The 23974-nt window shown below is 42.0% G+C and overlaps 1 protein-coding gene across 1 annotated transcript in view; it reads left to right on the plus strand.

Moving 5' to 3' along the window:
• The window catches only part of fer1l6 (fer-1 like family member 6), a 28662-nt gene that overhangs the window by 1071 nt on the left and 3617 nt on the right, over nt 1–23974 (plus strand). Inside the window, exons 2-42 of the mRNA XM_041950253.1 lie at nt 660–748; nt 1442–1553; nt 1844–1898; nt 2453–2584; nt 2699–2761; nt 3066–3144; nt 3410–3566; nt 4401–4587; nt 6021–6122; nt 6238–6328; nt 6552–6669; nt 6767–7001; nt 9983–10091; nt 10181–10433; nt 11345–11465; nt 11820–11920; nt 13412–13514; nt 14155–14274; nt 14393–14545; nt 14626–14797; nt 15170–15294; nt 16182–16316; nt 16425–16574; nt 16671–16778; nt 17025–17087; nt 17782–17880; nt 18363–18588; nt 18814–18950; nt 19048–19167; nt 19249–19294; nt 20039–20083; nt 20608–20702; nt 20983–21111; nt 21200–21340; nt 21924–22051; nt 22142–22312; nt 22471–22625; nt 22731–22873; nt 23352–23440; nt 23538–23636; nt 23789–23909. Coding sequence (XP_041806187.1) covers nt 660–748; nt 1442–1553; nt 1844–1898; nt 2453–2584; nt 2699–2761; nt 3066–3144; nt 3410–3566; nt 4401–4587; nt 6021–6122; nt 6238–6328; nt 6552–6669; nt 6767–7001; nt 9983–10091; nt 10181–10433; nt 11345–11465; nt 11820–11920; nt 13412–13514; nt 14155–14274; nt 14393–14545; nt 14626–14797; nt 15170–15294; nt 16182–16316; nt 16425–16574; nt 16671–16778; nt 17025–17087; nt 17782–17880; nt 18363–18588; nt 18814–18950; nt 19048–19167; nt 19249–19294; nt 20039–20083; nt 20608–20702; nt 20983–21111; nt 21200–21340; nt 21924–22051; nt 22142–22312; nt 22471–22625; nt 22731–22873; nt 23352–23440; nt 23538–23636; nt 23789–23909 — 5077 coding nt within the window. The remainder of the gene's footprint in view (nt 1–659; nt 749–1441; nt 1554–1843; nt 1899–2452; nt 2585–2698; nt 2762–3065; nt 3145–3409; nt 3567–4400; nt 4588–6020; nt 6123–6237; nt 6329–6551; nt 6670–6766; nt 7002–9982; nt 10092–10180; nt 10434–11344; nt 11466–11819; nt 11921–13411; nt 13515–14154; nt 14275–14392; nt 14546–14625; nt 14798–15169; nt 15295–16181; nt 16317–16424; nt 16575–16670; nt 16779–17024; nt 17088–17781; nt 17881–18362; nt 18589–18813; nt 18951–19047; nt 19168–19248; nt 19295–20038; nt 20084–20607; nt 20703–20982; nt 21112–21199; nt 21341–21923; nt 22052–22141; nt 22313–22470; nt 22626–22730; nt 22874–23351; nt 23441–23537; nt 23637–23788; nt 23910–23974) is intronic.

Consider the following 23974-nt stretch of genomic DNA (forward strand, 5'->3'; position numbering starts at 1 on the left):
CATGGTAGGATATGATAACAAAATTAACTATTTACTATTGCACAGTAAAAATATGTATATGTAACATTGCATAAAACATGTTAAACATAACATTTGTTCACTTATTTACTTGCGACAGAGCATTTCACATGTTGATATTCATACTTAAAGCAGCTGAATACTTCCTGCACCACAGATGTTCATTAATCTTTGTACATGTAGCTGCGAAGAAGATAAAGAAAAGTTTGGCTGTTGTCTGTTCTGCTGTTGATTGACAGGATTTATTTTTTTTATCCACTGTCGTTTTTTTTCTGTTCGCCTTTTAATTCCGCTGTCATCATGTATAAGAATGAAAACTTGTAGTGTCTTCTCAGACACATCAGTCTGCTGTTTAGCCAGTAACAATCATGCTCTGTTTGACTGAGACCTTGTGACACTTTCATTTCATTGTTTGCCCAAAAAAAAGTCATTGTCCTTGAATTAGGGGAAGATGGTTAAACTACATTATTCACGCAGTATGGATATATAAACCACTGAACACATTTACAGCTAAATTAGGAATTTAACCTCACACTCACAGTTTAATTTCAGTGCACTGTAGTTACACATGAAGGTCATTTGAAGCAAATCATGGTGAAAATTGATTGAAGTTTGATTGAAAGTCTTCCTCCTCTGAGCAGAAAGGCCAAGATGATGTTTGGCCTGAAAGTGAAGAAGAAGAAGAAGAAAGTCAACACAGACCTGGTCCTGGCAAACAAGGGAGTTGTGGGTAAGACCTGGAAAACAAATACGCACACACACACACACACGCACACACACACACACACACACACACACACACACCATATTTGCTGATGTAGCCGTATCACTGGTGAGACTAACCCTTGTCAAACAGTCACCTGCTGAACACTGGTATTATTATTATTATTTACATTATCAAGGACAACACAGATCGTCATTCATCACAGAGTTGGGTGTGCTATGAAATGATTTAAAGATAGTCATTCTCTTTTGTGATTTGAAATGTTTCTGTGAGAGTGGGATGAATCAGTGTGGGCTCAGAGCTTTAATTTCAGACAAACCAAAGTCCACCCCTCTGTCTTATGTTGCTGCTGGTAGTGCTTCGTAGGGTAAAAGACGGCCGACAACCAAGATTTGCAATCATGCATCGCACTGCCCTCTTCCACTAGTAGGAAGCTGCTCACAGTAAGAGTAGTTAGATGGGTATTTGTTGGAATTTGTATGTGGTTTCTGATTTTATTTCTCTTGGCTACTCACCACTGTCACAAAGTGCTCTATATAAAAAGTTGTTCTGATTAATTTGATTTGATGCTATGTAAATAAACCTGAATTGAACTGAAATGAATGAAGGTGTGCAAAATACTGTAAACTGTCCATTTGTGTTTGTGTGTGTGTGTGTGTGTGTGTGTGTGTGTGTGTGTGTGTGTGTGTGTGTGTGCAGACAGTGAGGTGAAGGTGACTCCTGAAACTTCTTCCCTCCTGGAGGGAGAAAACCCTGACGATCAACCTGGAAGCTCTGCAGTCAGAACCAGAATAATACCGAACAGCAAAAGGTATGAAATATTCACACTCCATAACTGTTGCATACAGTATTTGGCAGCAGATACTGAATGTGTTTGAAAGGCAAAACTGATGCAAAAATATAGTTAGAAATCTCTCCCAGGGCACTTCTGTGTCCTGTCACCTGTGTGTCAAATTTACTTTGAACCCGGTGCTTATAAAGCCCTGAGTGAGTGTTTGACTGTGCTGTGGTGATCTCTGGGTGACTGTTTACTCTACACAGATCATGAGTAACTGTTACAGGCATTTACAGTGTTTTTGGATAACTGTGAAACTTTCCCAGGGCCAAACTGAAAACTCGTATCCAGGACAGTGAAGGGAAACCACAGAGCTTTCAGGTAACAGCATATAGAGCTTCTATGGACTGTCAGTTGGGTTATATATTGCCTCAAATGCATGTTTTAGAAACTTTGTCATGTTATTGCAAGACATGTCAAGGATTTATTGTTGGTCTCGAGGTCACTAGTAGAACCTTATAGAACCAAGTTAGAATTTGACTCTGGAGATAGAACGTTTTGGTTTCTAAATAAAACCAAAAAAAAATGTGAATAACTGAATTCGCCAAAAATGTCAGATAAAATCTTAAAATTCTGAGATGACAAATTATATAAAGTATGAGACAAAACAGGAATAATTAAACACAACACAACCAACTATTTTAACTCATAAAGACAAAAACAGAAAAGGACAAAACAGCACACATTTATAATGTACGAAGTTGATGGACAAAATAAAAAAATGGACAATATAATGAGAAGAATACAAAAGAAAGGATATGCTTTGCGGCAAATATCAGTAATATATGATGTATTACTTAAGTCTAATTGGGAATAAATCCTGGAAAATCCGTCTCTCCTGTGCAGTGGTATGTAACTGTTTGTCCACCTCATAGATTTCCATTAACATCACAGAGGCCAGGCAGCTGGTGGGAGAAAACATCGACCCCAGTGTGGTGATTGAGATCGGAGATGAGAAGAAACAGACTTCAGTCAAAGAAGGAACCAATGCTCCCTTTTATAATGAGGTAGAAATAAATTAGGATGACCTGAGTTTGGAATCATCTGATTCTCAGTGGGTAATCTTTTTAAGTCTTTGTGCTTCGTTGTCCTTTATTCTCCGCCTCTTTTCTTTCCATCAGTATTTTGTGTTTGACTTCTTCGCCCACAAAGAGGTCTTCTTCGACAAAGTCATCAAGCTGACGGTGAGTGACAAAACCTCAAAGGAGCATTTCAACGATGAGGTTTAGGTGTCTTTTCAAACATTGTGAATTATGAATTCAGACAACCTACATGCTCAGAAATCATGAGTGTAGGAAAAGACAATAATGTCTCAAAGCATCATCTACAGTCGTATTCTACAAATTGGAAGATGAATGTAAAACAGGATGTTCTCTTTAAATGCAGAATTAAAACTTGTTGCTTTTTCTGTTTGTTGTTCGCTCCCATGATCTTGTAGCTTTGGGTTGCTTGTTTGAATTCTGCCTCTTTGTGTATATTTCTGTCTAGGTGATGCACTCTAAAATGCTGAGGAGTTTCTGTGTTGGCTCCTTTAAGCTGGATGTGTGGACAGTCTACAAACAGCCAGGTATGTCACCTCTTTCTCTCTCAATTTACAGAAAGAAGGTTGCTGACGCTGTGAAATCTGATGTCAGCTTTAAAGTGCTCAAAACTTTCAGTCATTTTTATTTATTCATCATCATCATAGTATAAACTACATGACCTATAAGTGTGGTGTAAAATCTACTAGAGTAGTAGTAGTAGTTTTACAAAGGCACATCGATGACAGCTTCACTTTTAAATCGATTCTTCCACCCTGTGGTCACTCTCCTGTGTCTTTCTTACTCCCTCAGGTCACCAGTTCATCAATAAGTGGGCAATGCTGATCAAGCCTGGTGACATTAGCACTGGCATCAAAGGTTATGTCAAGTGTGACATCAGTGTCTCAGCGAAGGGAGACGCCATGCAGCCAGGACCAAAAGCGAGTGATGCTGAGGAGCAGATTGACAAGTATAATACCCGTCTTTTTTCTGAATGTTGTTTTGCAGTGTTATTGCGTTATTTGACAGGTTAGTTTTTCTGTGAAAGGTTACACAGGGATGATATAACAGAGGTATGATGTTATAATAGTTGTGAGGTGGGACCAGACATACATTATCACCAACTCAGGAACTGTGCACGTTCCTGAAATGAAAACAACTGATGAGATGTATGTTGGTACAACAGACATGGAAAAAAAGGAATCTTATTCAATATTAGATATTCTCCACTGAGAGTGTTTTTTCTCTTGTTCCACTGGCATATGTTATTACTGCCTTCTCCTCCCTAAATTCAGTTTAGAACCAAGGTCATTGTATCTCTTTGTATGCCGATGACACTTTATTTTAGATAGTATTTGACCAATCAACCTTGGAAGTACAGAAAACATTTTTTGTGAATACGTATGGTTCCCAGAGGATGGATCCTAGTTATTTTGGTGACCCTGTGACCTCTTGCCGTGCCCCAACAATAGGCCAACATCTCCACTGGTAAATGCTATAATCCTGTAGGCTGACGGCATGAATTGACATAGTCATGCTCCTCAGAGGATGCATCCTCCGAGCTGTGATCATGTGCCATAGTCAGATCAGCATAGCATGTTTGCACATGAGATATCTTATAATTGGATGTTGGATTTGATGAATATTGCAGTGTCTTGGAGTTAAGTGTTAGTGGGGCTTTAGACTCTTGGTGAAATTTTCTCTCAAGCTGTTGCTGATAACTTGGTTGTTCAAAAGGCTGAATGAATGAGTTTTGGTTTGGTTTAAGTATATTTAAATGTTGCTGCAATGTCCTTTTCTTCAGGAATCTGCTAATACCAGAAGGCTTTCCTTCTGAGCGACCCTGGGCCCGTTTCTGTGTGAAGGTGTATCGAGCTGAGGGCCTTCCACGCAACAACTCCAGCATTATGGCCAATGTCACCAAGGCCTTCATTGGAGACAACACAGCACTCATAGACCCATATGTAGTGGTCAGCTTCTTCAAACAAGTGGTGAGATGAATATCAACTAATATCAGCATACATTTTAATATGTGATCATCTAAAAACTAGTCAGAAAGCTCACAGCAGCTGTTGTATAGATAAATGGCTGCAATTCTTCTGAGTAAAACAGCAGGTATGTTTGAGTAAAGAAAGAGCAGGAAAGCTCACAGTTGTACACACTGTCCTATAAGTAGCAGGTTAAAAGAGCTGTGAATACAAGACTGTTCAAATTCTAAGCACTGAACATTAACTTGACTTATTTTGGACACATTTGTAGAAATCTCATATCTAAACTCAACATGGTTATTGGTTGCAAACATGTCAAAATTGGTAGAAGGTGTACTCTATATAAACATGTCCTCAAAGTTATAGACCAAATGTCGTCACTACTTCATTGTCCTGAGGAAAGATGGACTTATTGATTGGATTGTTTACTATCAGGGGCTTAGCCCAGATCCTACATACTTCTAATAGGACTGTTCCCTCTAATGTCTCAAACCAAAATGAGTATTGTATCAAGATCCCTGCTGCCATTATTACTAGGCTTACATGATGAAAAATCCTTCCTCTTCTTCAAAAGAGATTTGAAAGCTGCTAACCACTCAAACTTTCAGAAATTGGTCGCAAATTCATCGCTGATGGACCTACTTGAAATGAATCACAATCCCCACCTCAGCAGGTGCAGGTAGTAAAACATGAGAAAATACTGTTACCTGTGGAAGGATGTACACAATGACTGAATTCTGCCTTTTTAAAATCATAACTTTTCATTCATTATATATAAATAAACCACATGGTTTTTATAACCACAGGTTGTTGATTGGGAAGGCGTTTAGCCTTACCTGTCAAATTACACGACAGAGTGGGAGGAGGACAGGGTAATGACAACTTTCTTTATATTGTGATTAAAGTGCAAACAGGTGAGACAGTTTCTGACAGGCAATGAAGGCTCTCAATACGTTCATCATCATCACTGTCCTGACCTGGAGTCATTTGTGTGTCACACATCAATTCATTTACAATCAGTGTTAAGTGATGTGAGGGAGACAACTTTTTAAACAATCCTTATCAGCTCAGCTACCAGCCAAAGGTTTTGCTTTATGGAAGCTGTCTAACTCTGCTGTCAATGTATGACATGATCAGGAAAAAGTTGGAGTGGTCATAAAACTTGCCTGAGATGTTGGAACTGTTGGTGTAACAACAAGACTAATCAAATATAAAACACAAGACTAGGCCGGTTTGGTGTCACTGCCATAGGGGATGCACAACTAAGCTATCATTGCTTTATGGTTTAGCTGGCCACAAACATTTACAGACCTTGTTTTCCTCACTCAGCATCAGAGGATGTTTGTGCCGCCGCTTCGGTCTCATGTTTGGAATTCAGTGCAAGTTGTTTTATGTAAGTCTAAATCGTCTTTTAATCTTGTCACTCTGCCTCTCAGGGTCGCACATCCACTCAAAAGTCCACAGCAGACCCGGTGTGGAATGAGCAGATTGTCTTCACAGAGATGTTCCCCCCTCTGTGTCAGAGATTGAAGATCCAGGTCTGAATGTTATTGAGGGGGGTAGTGAGGGGAATGACGGACTACACAACGTAAATGTACAATTCTGTTACACATAATGCAAGCATAAATGTCACAGGAGTCTGGCTTCTCATAGGTCTGGGATGAGGGAAGCATGAGTGATGTTGCCATTGGAACCCATTACTTCGACTTGAGACGCCTCTCCAATGAACAGGATGGTGACAGAGGTAAGGAGGGGTGAAGGGAGGGGTGGGAGCAGAGATAAAGTCATGACGGAGGGGAAAGAGAGAAGAAAAGAGAAAGAGTTCAGGCAAGTAGAAATATGTGTAGGGGTCTGAGGAGGGAAGTGAGGAAAGATGGGAGTCATAATCCAGGTGGGAAGAATCATACAGGAGCTTCTAGCTTGCTCATGGTGACTCCTCTCCAGCTTATTCTCTTTTCCTTCTCCAGGGTTTTTACCGACGTTTGGTCCTGCTTGGATCAACCTGTACGGCTCTGCCCGAAACTTTTCATTAGGTGATGACACAGTGGAGCTTAATGAGGGCATTGGAGAGGGTGTGTCCTACAGGTTGGTATTAAAAGATGATGGTTCACCAAATGTTTTCATTCTGAGAAAAACTGAACAAGTTACCAACATCAAGCTGTCCAATTCTTGCTGGTGTCAGGGGCCGGGTCTACATGGAGCTGGCAGTGGAGATCCTATCAGGAGGGTCGGGTTCAGAGTCCAAACTCATCAGAATAGTCAAACCTGTCAAGGACGCTAAAGCGGGAAAAGCTGGAGGGAAGGACGGCAAGACTCCTGCAGGAGGAGCAGCGGGAGGAGCAGCAGGAGGAGCTGCTGACGATGACAAAGGAAGAGCCGTCGCACCAGAGGTCCTGCCTGTGGAATCTCCTCCTGTGGTGAGAAGAAAGAGTTTCCTTTCAGTAATATCCTCAGTGTTTCCTGACACAGAAATATTTAATAACAGGACAAATATCCAGCAGGGGCACAAGGCTGAAAGCACTGAATTACTGCTGCGTGGTAACATAGTCGAGCACAGTGAAAGCGAAACCATTGGGTCCTACACTCTCCATGAAAATTTTTTTAAATAAAAAAACTGTGAATTCTCAACATTTTCCTATTATTCTGACAAAAAACACAAGGAGAAATCCCTACAGGTGTAAAGGCAAGGACACACAAGGACAAACCAAGAGACAGGGGTGCTGAGCGGGCTGTAGCAACTTTCTTTGATCATGAAGCCTGATGTTACTCCTCAGTCCTGTGGTTTATCAGTGAAGTGTGTGAACTCCACTGCAGGCTGGAGTTTCTGTTAACAGTGACAAACAAAAAGACAGATCCACCTTTATGCTTTGCTGGTCTGTGCCCTCACTGCGCTGCATTATTAGAAACTATGATGAACTGACTGTGCATCATATCTCAAGTTGTTGTGGCTGCTTTTACATACATTATGTGGGTGTTCACGTTTGCTGTCCGCTGTAGTGTTTTTCTCAAATTGCTGTTAACAAATACTAGATACAAGTTATATACAAATTAATAGAAAAACTTGAATGTCACACACCATTTAGTACAATGTAACTCTATACACTGACCCTCTCTCACACATAAGGTAATACATAAAAGAATTCAAAACAGACAAAATATCCAGGTAAGCTTTACAATGAATTTCCATTTACCACAGCCATTGCTTACACTCACACTTACACACCAGATGAGGAACCATGGAACCCTCACTGTTGTTGTGCACAAACATTTTAGTCAGGTGGTGAGGGCCAGGACATGGTGTTTGGTCCTCAGCTCATACAAAGCATGGTCTTAAGAAACACAATCTTCCTCACTGTTCTTCTCAGTGTCTCCCTCACTGTCCTCCACTTCAGTTTCCCTCATGGTAGATGATGAAGATTCACCTCCAGGCCCTGGTTGAGTCTCAGATTAGCTGTCTCCATCCACAGGTGAGCAGCTGGCTTTGGGTCAGATGTCTCTGTGGTCGTCTTTGACAGGTGAAGGTGAATCAGGGCTGAGAGACGAGTCTGGGACAGATGAGATGTGAAAATGTTTTTTTAATTATGTTGAGATGTGAGGATCCCTCTCACATGCTGCTCTGCTCAAAGGCAGCTGAGGAACAATTTAACCACCTTTTTAATGTTTGCTATTTGGACCAGGTCATACTCAGAGTGTTTTCCTGCTTGCTTTGAGTGCATCCATTCTCTCACAGTGGAGTCTCTGTCAAGGTGGTCCGATACAACTATTAGCTCCCGACATTCAGTAGACTTTACTCTTAACTCCCTGCTGATCGTTTGTGCAACGCTCTGCATTATCTGTGCTCACCCTTCACTTCAGTATGCACCTCCAGCATTCACCCCCAGCTGCTTCAATAAAGCAGCATAGTAGCCATTTAGCAAGTTGGCGAATGAATTTTTCAGCTTGACTCGCTCGTTTCTAAGCAATAGCTTGTGTCCCATTGGTGTGCTCCTTACTCTTTTCATATTTAACAAATAACAGATGACTGAAATTCTCTCATCCTGTGTAAAATGCACCTGTTCTGTCTGCTTGTTGTGGATGTGAACAACATATCTTTCCCCAAATGTCAATGAGCTCATCATTAGCTTCAAGCCTCAGTACATCGTGGAGCCACTTTTCAGAGTAAAGTCTTTCTTCTGCTGCTGCCTGTATATCGACACTTTACTGAATCATCAGTGACGAGAAACGTGCTCAGATGAGAGACATCTATTATGGCCAGTGACGGTGGCTGCTGTCTTCTTCTTCTGTTGAGTTTTATGGTGGTTGGCATCCATAAGTGTTGCATTGCTGCCATCTGCTGGACTGTGACATCTTAACATTGCAAACTATTTGCAGTGTCCACCCAAAGTGACCCCGTTCACAGCATCGTTCATTCTATCCAGACCAAATTCATTTGCTGCGTTTTCTTGATGATTAAGTTTGGATAACAGTTTTAAGCGGCGGTATGTTTGTAAAACCTAAATGGAAACACAGGAAGCTGTTTTAACACATTTTCAACTACTAAGGGTTAGGGTTAGGGTTGCTTTGTCTTCCCCACTGATTTTATAGTAGAAGCAGCACAGTAAAAACTGCTGGCTGCTTTCAATGTTCACACGACCGTCATCTTGCTCCTCATACCAGTGAAAAATGTGAGTTCTTTCATATTCAGAGTGTTTCAAGGGACACTGCACCATATTTTCTGAATTCATCCAAAATTGACAGAAAAACGTTTTGATCAAAATAAACTTTGTTTAAACTGCTGAAGTTTTTATCAAGGCTCTGCAAAGCATAATCTGTAATTGCAGCCCACGATCACCCATGTGGGCAAATGAAGTTTTTTTTTTTCAGTTTTTTTGTTTTTTAGCGAAATGCTTGTGAATCGTACTTGTCTTCTCTCCTGAAGTTTTTCTGTATGTCTTGCACCTTAAGCAAAAAAAAGCAAAAAAAACCAAAACAAAAACAACACTTTTTTCTACATAGTTGCTTCTTGTTTGTAGTGATGATTCAACTGGAAGAGTTTCATGTTCGTGTAAGCATTAAACATGCAGCACTTGCCACAATTTTCACTAGTCAATTCAGTGAAGATTCAGAAATTATTATTGCAGTGTTTTGTTCCTGATTGTGAAACAAAACCAAGTGTTGTGACTGTTTTAGATATGTTGAAAATAACATTGGCAAGTATCACTATTCTATCACTGAGTGCTATAATACACTGAGGCAAAGTTGATGCTTTCACCTTTCCCAAACGGATGATTGCACATGCCAGGTGGGGACTGCAGTGGGTAAAGATAGTCATTAGCTCATGGAAGCGCCTGACATTATGAAATGTAAAGTCTATTTGACAGACAGATGGGTGAAAATGTGTCGATGTTTCTGTGCCCAGCTGGATGAAGACAACAAGGAGAGATTTCTGCTGTTTGGGGCGTTGTTTGAAGCCACCATGATTGACAGGAAGATCGGAGACAGGCCCATCAGCTTTGAGTTTTCCCTGGGTGAGCCACCAGTCCACTCACTCCTCTCCTTGTCTTTGTGGCTGTTGACACATAAAGAAAGCCTCTTGTACTTTTGCTTCCTCCCTCAGGTAACAATGGTAATGTCTTGGAGCCCACAGGCCAGGCCAGCATCAGTGCCCCTAGTCCTGCTTTCAGTCGGAGGAGAAGTCCCAGAAAAGTGCTGGATGTCCCAGACAGCAGTGAAATGTTTGGCTCCTCTCCTCTCAGCTCCCCACCTACCTCCCCGTCTTCCCCCCTCCTGCCCAGAGACCCCCAGGACACCACCTTGACCTCGAAGTCCACCACGCATCCGGAAAAACCACTCATTGTGGAAGGGAACAGGTTGAGTCACATTGTTGTTTAATTCTTGATGCTCTGCTGAGCCTGAACACACATTTCATGTCTTTGTCTTTGCATTGTCTTATATACAAATTATGTTCACTGTTTTAGTCACTGCTGAGAGAATCTGCAATCATTTTATAATTGCAGTAATTGGTCTTTTAATTAGTGTTTGCTAGGATTACAAATTACAGTCCCCCTTAGGCCAATAAATGCAACTCTAAAATGAGACTAATCATCATCTGCATAAATACAACCTCAGCTGGACCCACCTCTGTAAAGGAAGTCCCTTTGGAGCCAGGAAATTATCAAATGGCTATAAGTGCAAACACATGTACATGATGGAGATGGATTTGCAATACAGCTGACTTTGCATTGGCATGAAAATAGTGCCTATAGCAACATTTCCAGAAAAGTCACCACTATGGCTATAAGTGGCAATTCCACCACAATGACACTAAATTTCACCTGATCTTCTCAACATTTTTGGAGTCAAAACTCCTGAATGCATTGAACTGAGAAAGGGTGCGTTGCTCATGAATTCAACTTTTCATTTGTGTCATTTTGTCTTCCAAATGTTACATAGTCACTGTAAGTTTCAATTGAAATTAAGAAAGCATTTAATGAATGGGACTAGATGACTGCTGCTTGAAAGTAAATCAAGATACTCAATATTGCTGAATGTATTAGCTATCTTGACTCTCTTACATAAATTTATTACCAGTAGGAGACAGGAAAATGAAGGGTTTTGCTCCCTTTCCTGCAAGATGGTGCATGATATAATCATGGTGTCTTTTGTTCCTGCGAACAGGACCATTTTCTAGCTTCTAGTGCATTGCTCTTCATTGTATTCTACAGTCTCCCAGTTCATTGTGAGGATAACTGTGTGTTTGGATATATGTGTGTACATTTAGGTACTACATGTATCTGCCGCTCAAGGAGCAGAAGCCGTGTATTCATGTGCTGAGTCACTGGGAGGACAGAACTTACCGACTGTACAACTCTAATATGCTGGAGCATATAGCTAATCTGTTTGTATGTACACACACTTACACATACACACTCACACCAAGTCACTTTCACTGTTTGAATCAAGTCAGAATAACAAAAACTGATGTGTTCTCTCTCCATTATGGAAATGTAAAAATCCAATGATTGACCAAAGAGTGTGCTAAAACGTGTCTTTGCTGATACTGACAGGGTCTGATCTGACAGAACTGTGAAACTGTGCATCCAATGTGTTCAGGAATTCATAACTTTACAGTGACTCACCTGATGTGAAAAGCCATTATAAGTTCTGGGTTTTAAAAACCTACATGTAAACTCTATGAGCAGCTTCTATGGCCATCCTTGTAAAACATATATGCATATGTATTTGTTGTCTTTTAGGACGAGGGTGTAGCCAGTGCAGCCGAGCTACACAGGAAGTCAGATCCAGGGGCGGAGCATTTGCTCATCACCGTCCTCAAAGAATTCTGTATGGACGCCAGGTACTCAGAGCACGATAAGACTGTTTGTGTCTCATTGTAACAATAGTGGGAAAATCTTAACAGCATTGCTTTATATGTTGTTTCTTCATAAAAATAACTGACTCATGAATGAGAAACATAAGAATCCAAATTTTCTCAAACTTTGCAACATAATCATCTAACCGGCACTGAATCAGGCTAGGAGCTGTCTGCTGTATATGACAGCACTTGACCGGCTGGGATCTCAGTGTAGCGTCTGGACTTTTACAGGACATAACGTGGTTAAATCCTGCTAAAACTACTTGAGTGCTTAAAATCAAGGACTTGAGAGTAATCCTGCTTAACTTGTTTCAGTCCTTGACACCTCGATGCTGTTGTTGTGATTTACCATTTAAAACATACACATGTAGATGTGGGATGTTTTTTCAGACAAAAAGCACCAATTAATATTTTTTCAGAATTATTTGTTTGATTCCCAATGTAAATCACACCCTGTTCAAATAGTTGTGTGTCAGTTTGAAAACTGTAGCAAAATTGCTGAATATAACACCTGATTGTCTTTATTTGAGCCAAATGTGATGTGACATGTTTGATTCCAAACTCACTGCTAAAAGCAAGATGATCTTGAACCATCTGATAATGTACAGCATGGAAGTGTTTTGTTTTGTTTTTTAAATTCCTTTTGTTTCATTTTTGTTTCCTTCTCCCTTTGTTTTCTGGTCAGTTTTCGCCTCCCAGTTTGGAATTTTCAATCCACTTTCCAGCTGCTCAGCTTGACTCTGCTAAAGTCAGATCTGTAGTTCTGCATTAGGGGTGTAGCAGTGATGGCTACATACATTGTGTCTGTAGCTATGTTGTAGCTAACATGCACATATGCAAATACGCAACTACGAGCATTGATTACAGTGGCCATGGAAGCACTGTACACATGGAGACCACTTGGTTTTCCCCTACAAGTCTCCAATGCAACATTAATTATTAAAAGTGAAAAAAGACTCAGTAATCCTATTCTAAGTACACATCTTCTCTGTAAACCTTTGAATTGCTACAATCATTACTCTCTATGATAACATGAAGGGAGTAATGCAAGCACAGTCACTGCAGCTATTAATGGCCAAACAGCATTCTGTTCCTGTTCTATAAAGAGATAAACCTCCCCATGTTCGCTCTATGTCACAAAGTGAATGAAAGAATGTAAACACAGTCATTGCAGCATATGAAATTACATCATGAAACAGCCTGATAATGTGTGACGCTTCTCTTGAATGTTACAGTGGGTGAAATCTGATGCTGAACTGGAAGTTAACAGTGATGTTATACACTATGACGCACAACTGTAATTCCACCATAACTTAACTGTGGTCCTGGGGAGAGTGCAGACAGACATGATGCATGGTGTCACCAGCTGCTGCTTCTCGTCTGCTAATGATGAGCATCACTGGGATGGACGTTCACAAAGAATGCCCTCACCAAAATAACAACAGCACTGATACGTACGTACGTTTTCTGCAGGAGTTTCATAGCAGCGGCAGAGGCCAGGCTGAAGACGGAGCTGAAGTCGAGCTACCTGACACAGCTGGACAAGAAACGCCTCACCATGTGCAAACAGGAACTGGTGGGAAAATGTGAAAAATACCTCCTTAGATATAAGCAGGGCTCAGAACGCTCAGTCTTTGCCCTGAGGCCTTTGGTGAACGTCTGTCTTTCTTAACTACGGTCCATAAACAGATCCTAAAAACACTGAGGGTAATACATTTTGTTGCGATTTTTGAGTGGGTGAATGTTTGTTTATTGTGCTAACAAACCCGAAGAACCATGAAAATTAGGTAAATTACAAGGGAAATGAAATTCAACTCTGGTCTGTCGATTTTGGTGAAAATGTTCAGTGACACAAGCCCTGACAAAGTCTTCCCTTTGTGGCCAGTCAGAAAGTCACTAATTGGTTCACCAGTTACTTAAAAACAGTTATGAAGGTTTCTTTATCGATTTATTTTTAGTCTTACAGCTTTATGGACCTGCTTTTCATTCAGCTTGCCAACATCAGTGGATTGGCTTATAATGTTACATGTGAGGTGTTTAGAAAAATGCTCCACACGGACTTTTAATGACTTCTAGGGGGGAGGAGTTGGTGGTTTTCCAGGTCAGCAGATCATAACAAATGTGTTACATTAAGCCTAACAAACACAGAGTATTTGTACAAAGATGTGTAGGAATGATGCATCACCAAATTGTGTGTGTGTGTGTGTGTGTTGCAGGAGAGTATGATAGGAGAGGCCCAGTCCTTGGGAGAGAGGAAGAGAAAAGCCGGTGGTGTGAAAGAAATGCTGCAGGATGCAACAAAACTCACACACAAAGTGCACTTTCTTGTGAAGGAGGTACAGGAGTTTTTTAGACAAAGTCAGTTTGTGTGTAAGACACCTGTTTTCTTTATTTGCTTACCTATTTACATCCTACCTTTTCTGGTACACACCTTCACGGCTTCACACACTGCAGCCCCAGCACACAGTGCCTGACATCTTTGTGTGGTTGCTAAGCAACAACAAGCGTGTTGCCTATGCTCGGGTCCGAGCCAGAGACGTGCTGTTCTCCAGCAGCCAGGAGGCCAGAGGAATCCACTGTGGCAAGATAATAACGCTGTTTCTAAAGGTGAACACACAAACACAAAACTTACAACTTCAGGATTTTTCACCGTTGCACACATCACATGTGTGTCCGTGTGTGCGCAGCCTCCAGGGAAGCGTGTTGCAGGCTTGTCAGTTCAAGCGAAGCTCGATGTGTATCTGTGGTACGGAACCTGTTCGGACTCCAGCCACATGCTGGATAACCTACCTGCGGGATTCAGTCCGGCCACAGGGGGCGCTGATGCCAGGAGCCCTCCAGAGTACCTGCTCAGCACAGGTGAGAGACACACACATCATCTTATCCTTCTGTTTCTGTGGTGAGTTTTGCCATTTGTCTTTGAAATTCACACATTCTTTTTGAATGCACACAGATTACACTGGAGGTCAATGTCAACACAAGCATTTCTTACTGTTTTAGCTCTAACACACTAAAACTCTGTCTTTAGTACTTAGTACATAATACAGTTAATAGGAGAGGTGCTGGTTTACCTTCAAATCCATTATCACAGTTCATGTCAGGTTCCAAGTTGAGTTATACTGTATACCACGAACGATAAACATGTGTGGTGATGAGGGTAAACTGATGCTTTCAGGTAAACTACGTGTTATGTGTGTGTGTGTGTGTGTGTGTGTGTGTTTGCGTCTCCAGAGCAGCATCAGTTCCAGCTGAGGTGCCACATGTATCAGGCCCGTGGTCTGATCGCCGCAGACAACTCAGGCCTGTCTGACCCTTTTGCCCGAGTAACCTATCTGTCACACAGCCAAACCACCAACGTGAGTGTGTGTGTGTGTTCTGTCTGAATGTATGTCTGAATTACTCCACATTACTTCTTGCTGTTGTTTAGCGTACAGTAGGTAGCATAACAGAAAACAACCAGAGGTTTGTATGTTTGATGAATGGAGTCAGGTTTCATTTGTAGGGTTTGAAGACATTAGGGCTTTAGTTCAGACTTCTGTAGTTTTTTATAGACAAGCTCCATTTTGTATTTACTCTGTCACCTTCCTTACATTCAGTAAGAACATGTCTTCATCACTGAAAATTGATTGTGATGTTCTGGTAGCTGGTAGTAATTAGCATTCTATTGAGTAGAAACAGAGTACATCAGGAGTACTATAATTAAACATTTATTGGAAAAAAAAGTTTTTTCACTCTTTCACTCAATGACTCACTCTCACACACACAGACACGCACACACACACACATGCACACGTATTTAATAATAATTTCATAATTAAAAGTGACACTGACTAATAATAATAATAATAAGTGATTAAAGGCAGCCAGCCTTGCTGCTGACAATGGAAGCATGTTGTGGCCTGTTGCTAGCTTCACATTTTTGCTTGCTATTAAAAGTGAAGAATGGCTTAAAGACTTGGAGGTGGAGGTAGAGGCGGGGACATTGTGCATATTCGTACACACGCGCATATTAAATGATGGCAAAAGTGTGGAGCTACAGTGAAGCTGTCTTAAGCCCTGAAGGCACTTTTTTCATGGAAAAACTTCTAAATATGCAATTTTGAATAGACACAAAATTTTAGAGTTGTAATGAATACCAGGCGAGGACCGGGTTACATTGTGCACTGTAATTGCTTCTTACTGTGAACAGGTTTGTGTAATCTGAGCTGGGTCTCCCGCTCTGATTTGTTTATTTGTGTGTCAGGTGATCAGTCAGACTCTCAGTCCGACATGGAATCAGTGTTTGCTGATGAACCGCCTGCTGCTGAGCGGAGATCTGCAGCACATCCAGCAGGAGCCGCCACGCATTCTCATCGAGGTGTACGATGAGGACGCACTGGTACGACGTACAGATAGACAGATGGATTCATCATGTAAAGGTTTAACCACTGCTAGCTGCTGACTCTTTGAATTGACCTCCTGACCTCCTCTCTCTGATGGTGCGCAGGGTAAGGCGGAGTATCTGGGAGCCACAGTGACGGTGCCCGAGGTTCGCCTGTCCTCTGACCCTTACACACCTCCGACTCTGCGGTACAGCCCACTGCACTGCGGCAGCCAGTCAGGAGGAGACCTGCTGGCTGCATTTGAACTGCTGCACGTCAGTCACCGTCATTTCAGTAACCTTTCAGTTTCCAGTCATGACGATGCAGGATGATGAATGACACTAGCATCATTGTGATGAATGTGTGTGTAGATCCCAGAGACTGGAGAGCAGAGTCTGCCGGTGTTAGAGGAGCAGGAAGGAGGCATCTACAGTGTTCCTGCCAACATCAGGCCTGTTCTCAGCACCTACAGGCTGGAGGTTTGGCTGTGTGTGTGTGTGTGTGTTTAACAAACAGCACGACACAACACATTTATTATGCAAAGGAGAAAAATACTTTTTCTCTTGAGAAGCTGACAGGTTAGAGGTACAAAGTTTGCACTGTGATGAAATGGATACAGTCCTTCTTTTTTCTTTCAGTGTAATAAACAATTATCATTTTGGACCTAATAGTCCAACCCGAGCATTTAGCCACAACAAACCTTTGTGTGTGTGTTTCTCCACCAGGTGTTATTCTGGGGTCTGAGGGAGCTGAAGAAGGTTCAGCTGCTGTCTGTTGATCGCCCACAGGTACACACACACACACACATCCCTGCACTCATGCGCTCACATACACACACAGCTTACATGAACAAGGTGTGTCACATTTGTTGCCGCTGCTTCCATGAGAGGCCATATTCTAGAAGGTGACTGAATGGATCACTGTAGCTGCTGACGGATGGAAGTGAAGCCAGTTGGTTTCAAGTTACAGCTATCTGTGTCCAGTTTACAACCCATGTCCATGAACTTTCACCCAAATTTGCTCCGTTTGAACAATACAACACAAGTGATGTGTATGATCACACACAAGAACTTTGGTTACATCTGGTGGTCCAACTTCTTTGTATCTTTGTCTCAAGTACATTGTATGTGATTGAGACAAAGATACAAAGAAGCTGCAAGACAATATTATTCATGCAGCCTAATATCACAAACTACAGATTTGCCTGAAAGGGGCTTTACAAGCTGTACAGCATCCTTGACTTGGAGTAAGGAAAAACTCACACCCCCAAAAACTCCTTAAACAGGGAAGAAAACTGAAGAAACCTCAGGAAGAGCAACAAAAGAGGGATCGATTACAACTGGGAAACATGATCCTGATTTCCAGTTAACTTACACATTAGAAGAAAGAGAGGATCTGGAGAATGTGAAACTCTGACATGATGAAAAACAGATGGAAAACCCTCATGAAATGACATAATATAACCCTTCTCTCTTTCTCTAGGTGTTCATAGAGTGTGCAGGTAAAACATTGCGCTCATCTGTCATTCAGAAGTACAAGTCCAACCCAAACTTCAGCACGCTGGTTGATGCCATAGAGCTGGTAAGACCAATACAGCAGTAATAGTGAATCATAGCTTATAGTATAATATCAAAACATTCAACACAGCAAAATCTTACAAGTGGGGAGTCCAGGTAGCCAACAGGTCTGCAGACACTATGTAGCCCCTGTGCACAAAGCCAGGTCCATAAAGGAGTGGTTTCCAGTTTGGTGTAGAAGGACTTGGCTGGCCTGCGCAGAGCTCTGACCTCCACCCAATCAACACCTTTGGGATGAACTGGAATGCTGACTGAGAGGCAGACTTTATCACCCAACATCAGTGTTGGACCTCACTCGTGCTCTTGTGTCTGAATGGGAACAAATCCCTGCAGCAAATAGAGCACATTAATCATAATACATGGGTGCGATGTTCACGTGTCCACATACTTTTGGCCATGTAGTGAACTCTGTAAGGGTAACCCTAACCCCAGAGAAACAGTACATTTACTGGCATTATTTACTGACTCTATTCTGTTGTCCTTTAGGAGTTACCAGAGAATGAACACCTCCACCCTCCTCTCAGTATCACTGTTGTTGATTGGCGGGCCTTTGGTCGAAGCACGTTGGTTGGAAACCACATTATCAACAACCTCAAGGCCTTCAAATACACCCCACCTCCAGGCCTGCCTGCGCCCATACAGACACACAAACCTCCCAGGGTCACATACACCCCTGAACCTGCCCTGACACCAGAGCCACAAAGCACCAAGGGTAATAAATGTGTCTGTGTCTGTGGCTAACACATAATCATCTACAGTACTATGTGCACTACTGGTGTTATTGCTAACATTCTTATAGGAATAATTAGAAAGTGATGATGATGACGGTGACACAGTATGCCATTATGATTGACTGATCCTCCAGTTGGTAGGCTTGGGCTTGCTTGATCTTGTTCTTGTCCCATAGGAAGATTTATCTTTGCGTCTCGTCCAATAGGGCTGTCCCAGGATGCTGGAGAGACCAGTGCAACTGTAGCACTAACAAATCAGGATATTCTGATCACTGTGGAGGATGAAGCCCCACCTCCAGCGCCACCCACACCTCAGCAAGAGCCCAGGAAGAAAATGATGACAGTTACTGAATATATATTTACATAAATAACTGTGTTCTCGTGGATCACATAAACCACTCTCTAAACATTCTTTGTGTGTATGTACATTTTAAATCCAGGACAGCAGGAAGAGCACTCGCAGTCGTTCCACCAAGCGAAGGAGGCGGACGATTGCTGATGAATCAGCGGAGTGTGTCATTGACTGGTGGTCCAAATACTACGCTTCTGTAGAGAAACAGGTATTTGTGATTGTTGAGCTTCATTTCTAAAGGTTCAAAATGTTTTGAAAATAGAAACGTGAACATATGTTTGTGTTCCAGGCCAAACAGCAGGATGGCTCTGCATTCCCTGAGGTCTTTGAAAAAGGTCAGAACTCCTGTCATGTGACATTATGGCTCCTTCAGCCATGGTGAAGGTCAGGGTCAAAGGTCCATATTAGTGGACTGGTTCCTTGTCTACTGTGATGTGACTGAGCCCTGAAAGACAGTGATCTACAACAGTATTTATCACATTATTCAACACTTGCTGCCATTAATATGGCCAACATCAAGGACTTCAATCTAAAAATACATCCACACTAAACTGGCTAAATCTGAACACATATCTAAGAGAGCTTAGACTTTTCAAAAACGGTCTGAGAACACTGGCCCAGGTTGCTTAAAAATCTCTCTATGATCACTCATTAACATGTATTTATGTTTATGTCAGATGACTTTGCAAACCTATGATAGTGATCTGAAATATGTCTCATCACAGCAACACGAAATGTTGTTTGCTAAGTACCAGTTTAAACTTTATTAGTTTGAAAACATTAACATTATAGTTTGTAAATGACAATGACTAAATCCGGAGTGCTGCTAGATTAAAACTCAGGGTAGGTTTTTAATGACCTCAAAAAAAAAAAAAGTAATGAATTCAGAACAAAAGTTAAGGTGCAAAAGTGAAAAAGTCTGAGAAAGTGACATTAAGGCCATGGTTTCGCTTTTTGTCCCATGACATCACTGTTTTGGTTCAGTTTCAGTTTGCATATAGCAGGCAGCTACTGCACACTGCCTGCTCAGCACCAATCATTTTTCCCTTGACCCACACACATGTTGTTGTGCATTGCAGCTTCGCCATACCAGAGCTTGCTCAGCCATGGAATAGACTCCTTGGGTAAGGACAAAGACATGCAGCTAAAAGGGCTACGTCATTCAGGAACAGCATTTTCAAGCCTTTTGTGGGATCTGTTCATTCTGATTTCCTGGGAGGAAATCTTCTGCTTGGCATCTGCAGCTGGGGGCTCTGGGAACTGACTGTACCTCATTGGTTTCTGTGGTACAAACCTTTACACAGACAGCACTGTTGTTTAGATAGTTTAGGGTGTCACACTGTTATATGTAAATTATTATATTATTAAAGCTTCCAGCTTCTGCTTGTTTGGATCCTTTAAGCAGTGCTGGCCTATGATTTTATCCTAGATGGATTAATATAACCTTTGTGGTTCAGATGGGCAGAACTGACAGATTTCTGACAGTGTCCGAAGTGACACTGCAATATTGACTGAACCTAGTTTATTCCCCGCTGTTAAACAATGTCATCACAATGCAAAGACACGTTTTTGCTTCCTCTTCACACCCATGCCACAGTGCTCTGTGTCAGTGTTAACCACTGAAAATATGTCCTCTTTGTTTCATCAGTCAGCCCCTCGGATGGAGACAAGAAGAAAAAACAGAAAGCAAGAGGAATCTTGGCGCCAAATCTAGGTCTATATCCTAGATTAGCTACACTCAAGGTATTTACTTCAGAATGAAAGAGGACTCACACTGGTAACATCACTGTTACTGTATAGTCTGACTGTGCTTGACAACTTCCTCACCTCCCTATTGGCTTTGTTGCACTTGTTAGGGTAGGACAATGTACATTATCATTGGTAGTTTGAACTGGTTGGACAGCTATGATCTGAGTGGTGGATGTGATTTTCTATCCAGCATGAATTTTCTATTTCCAGTGTTAATATGTATGTCAAGGACAGAAATGTTCAGTGGAGTGATGCTGACAGTCTCTCTCTGCAGCTGTACAACAAGGAGCTGGAGGCAGAGTTTGGGCCTTTTGACGACTGGGTGAACACGTATGAGCTGTTCAGAGGGAAAGCCAGTGAGGAAGAGGGGGCGACCGAGGAGAGATTTGTCGGCAAATTTAAGGTGAGATGAACAGGTTGAATGTCCTCTCCGGGTGCTACCTTGGGAACATATCTTCACGGCTGATCTAATCCACTATTTGCACATGCAGGGGCGCTTCTGCCTGTATAAACTGACTGATGACGAGGAAGAGGACTGGGATGAAGCTGCTGACACCGGCCACTTCAGGGTCAACAGAGGAATCCCTCCCAACCACCCAGTCCAAGTCCTCATACGGGTTTACATCGTCTCTGTGCGTTCTCATTTCTAACGCTCATTTTAGAAGTTTTAAACATTTACAATGAATATTCTTAAATGTCACACAATTCCCAAACTGCATTTAGACTGAACAGCCTAGCTGTCCATAATCATGGAAAACAGTTTCTACATTTATTTCAAATTTCTTGAAAATGTGTGGAATGCTAGCAAGAAGCAAACAAATGACAAAGAAGAGGCATTTTGTATGCCTTAAACTCTGACTGAATAAATCATTGAAAAGGAAGTGTGTAGTAGCATTCAGAGCTTCCACTTTGCTGCATTTTGTTTGAATTTGTATGGAAATGCACGTAATGTACTTTGATCAGATTGACTGGCGGATGTTGCCCTTTATGCATGAATCAGGAACTGCTGTCTGATCAAAAAAATGACAGTTTGCTTCCAGAATAGGAACAGAATGCATGTTATCATCATTAGCTCCTGTTGTAGAGTTTCTACCATCCAAAAAGTCCCCTCTTCAAGCACAAAGCAGTCTACTACAAAGACTAACATGACTTCAGCCTGCACCATTTTTATTGTTTTGTCATTTTTGCATGTTATAGTCTCTCCTCTCTCCCCAGGCGTCTAACCTGCACCCAGCTGACCAGGATGGGAAGGCTGACCCTTACATTGTTCTCCGGCTCGGCAAGCACGAAATCAAAGACAGAGACAACTACATTCCTAAACAGCTGAATCCTGTGTTTGGAAGGTACATAACTGGCTGACTGCAGCTTACCTCCATGTTTTAAAGTAGTACACACCCATTTTCAAGCTGTTTCTCCATCCTTTCTTCTTCCAGATCTTTTGAGATGCAGGCGACCTTTCCTAAGGAGTCTCTGCTGTCCTTGCTGATCTATGACCATGACTTGGTAGGAGGGGACGACCTCATAGGAGAGACACGCATTGACCTGGAGAACCGATTCTACAGCCGACACAGAGCCACCTGTGGGCTCCCCACTGAGTACAGCCTGTGAGTCTGAGCTGAGTTCTTCTACATTTGGAAGCAGGAAGACAGGCTGCTGTGTTTGGAGAAACCGTTCTGAAGCTTTCAGCTTTAAACACACTAATATGTATAATAATCATACGAAGTTACTGTGCCTCCTGCTGTCCTCTCTGTTTGAATGTTAGTGAGGGTTATAATGCCTGGAGAGACTGTCTGAAGCCAACAGAGCTGCTGTCTAAGCTGTGCAGAGAGAACGGCCTGGACGAGCCTGATTTCAGACCAGGACGCATCACTGTGGCTGAAAAAGTTTTCACTGGAAAGACACTGTTCATGCATGAAGGTAAAGATTAAAGACTGGACTGCAGACTGCTCTCGCTGTAATCTTGTGGTGTGTGTGTCCGTCTCTTTGTAACATTAGTGATTAAGTTGTGTTCACGTGTCTCAGATGAGCCGGTGGAGTCTTACGAGCACCTGTCTCTGAAGATCCTGCACCGCTGGGCGGAGATCCCCGCTGTGGGATGCAAGCTGGTGCCAGAACACATCGAGACGAGAACTCTGTTCAGCAAGGCTCGGCCCGGCATGGACCAGGTGCTTTTTAGCATTATGAAAGTGTACTCTCTGAGTGCAATATGTGAAAAAAAACAAAGTATTTTTCACAAACTTTTCTCCACACAACAAAAAGTCAAAGTTATTTTTATCAAACTCACAAATCCTGCTCTAAAAAACGGGCAGGCATATACATGTACTCTGCCAGTCTCACTTTCAGAATAAAAGCATCATTTCAATTTCAATGTAATTTGATCAAAAAAACTGCCTGAATTATATTTCTAAATACATCTGTTGGCTAGCACTTTATCCTCACACCAATTAATAGTCTATCGTGGGGTCAAAAAAATCTACAAATTGTAGTAGAACAGACTACAACCTTTCTTTTGAAATGTGCTGCTTACATCTTTATGGATGGAGGTAAATACTGGAAGTCTAATAGTAGCTGACAGACCACTACTACGCACTAATACGAGATAAGAAACAGTTCTTGATTCTCCTGCTGTGTTTGTGTGTCTAGGGTCAGGTCCAGATGTGGGTAGACATGTTTCCCATGGACTTGCCTCATCCAGGACCTTCAGTGGACATTTCACCTCGAAAACCAAAAGGGTAAGAGTTGCATCTTTCAGCACCTGTCGGCCGATCTTAAAAGTCTTGATGTTTGTTTTTGAAAAGGAGCGACTGACACCGCAGTGTGTGTGTTCAGGTACGAGCTGCGCATTATCATCTGGAACACAGAAGATGTGATTCTGGAGGACAGCAACTTCCTGACAGGCCAACAGTCCAGTGATATCTATATCAAGGGGTAACCACCAGCTCTGTTCCAAACGCAGATACTTGCAGACTCAATATTTGCTTTGAGTTATTGTAGGGAAATAAGTTTTCAGCTCACTATTCCCTCCCATTTCTATCCAGACTGTGTGTCTAATCACTGCTGCTGTCCATCTTTCCCTGCAGCTGGCTGAAAGGTCTAGAGGACGACCGACAGGAGACAGACGTCCACTACAACTCTCTGACTGGAGAGGGAAACTTCAACTGGCGCTTTGTGTTCCCCTTCAGTTACCTGCCTGCTGAGAAGGTGCTCAGACAGACGCAGGGTCACGCCTTGCTGAAATAGGCATGACCCTGAACCCTCAGCGGCTC

Source organism: Chelmon rostratus, chromosome 13 (genome assembly GCF_017976325.1).
Source record: "Chelmon rostratus isolate fCheRos1 chromosome 13, fCheRos1.pri, whole genome shotgun sequence".
In the NCBI taxonomy this organism is placed as follows: Eukaryota; Metazoa; Chordata; class Actinopteri; order Chaetodontiformes; family Chaetodontidae; genus Chelmon; species Chelmon rostratus.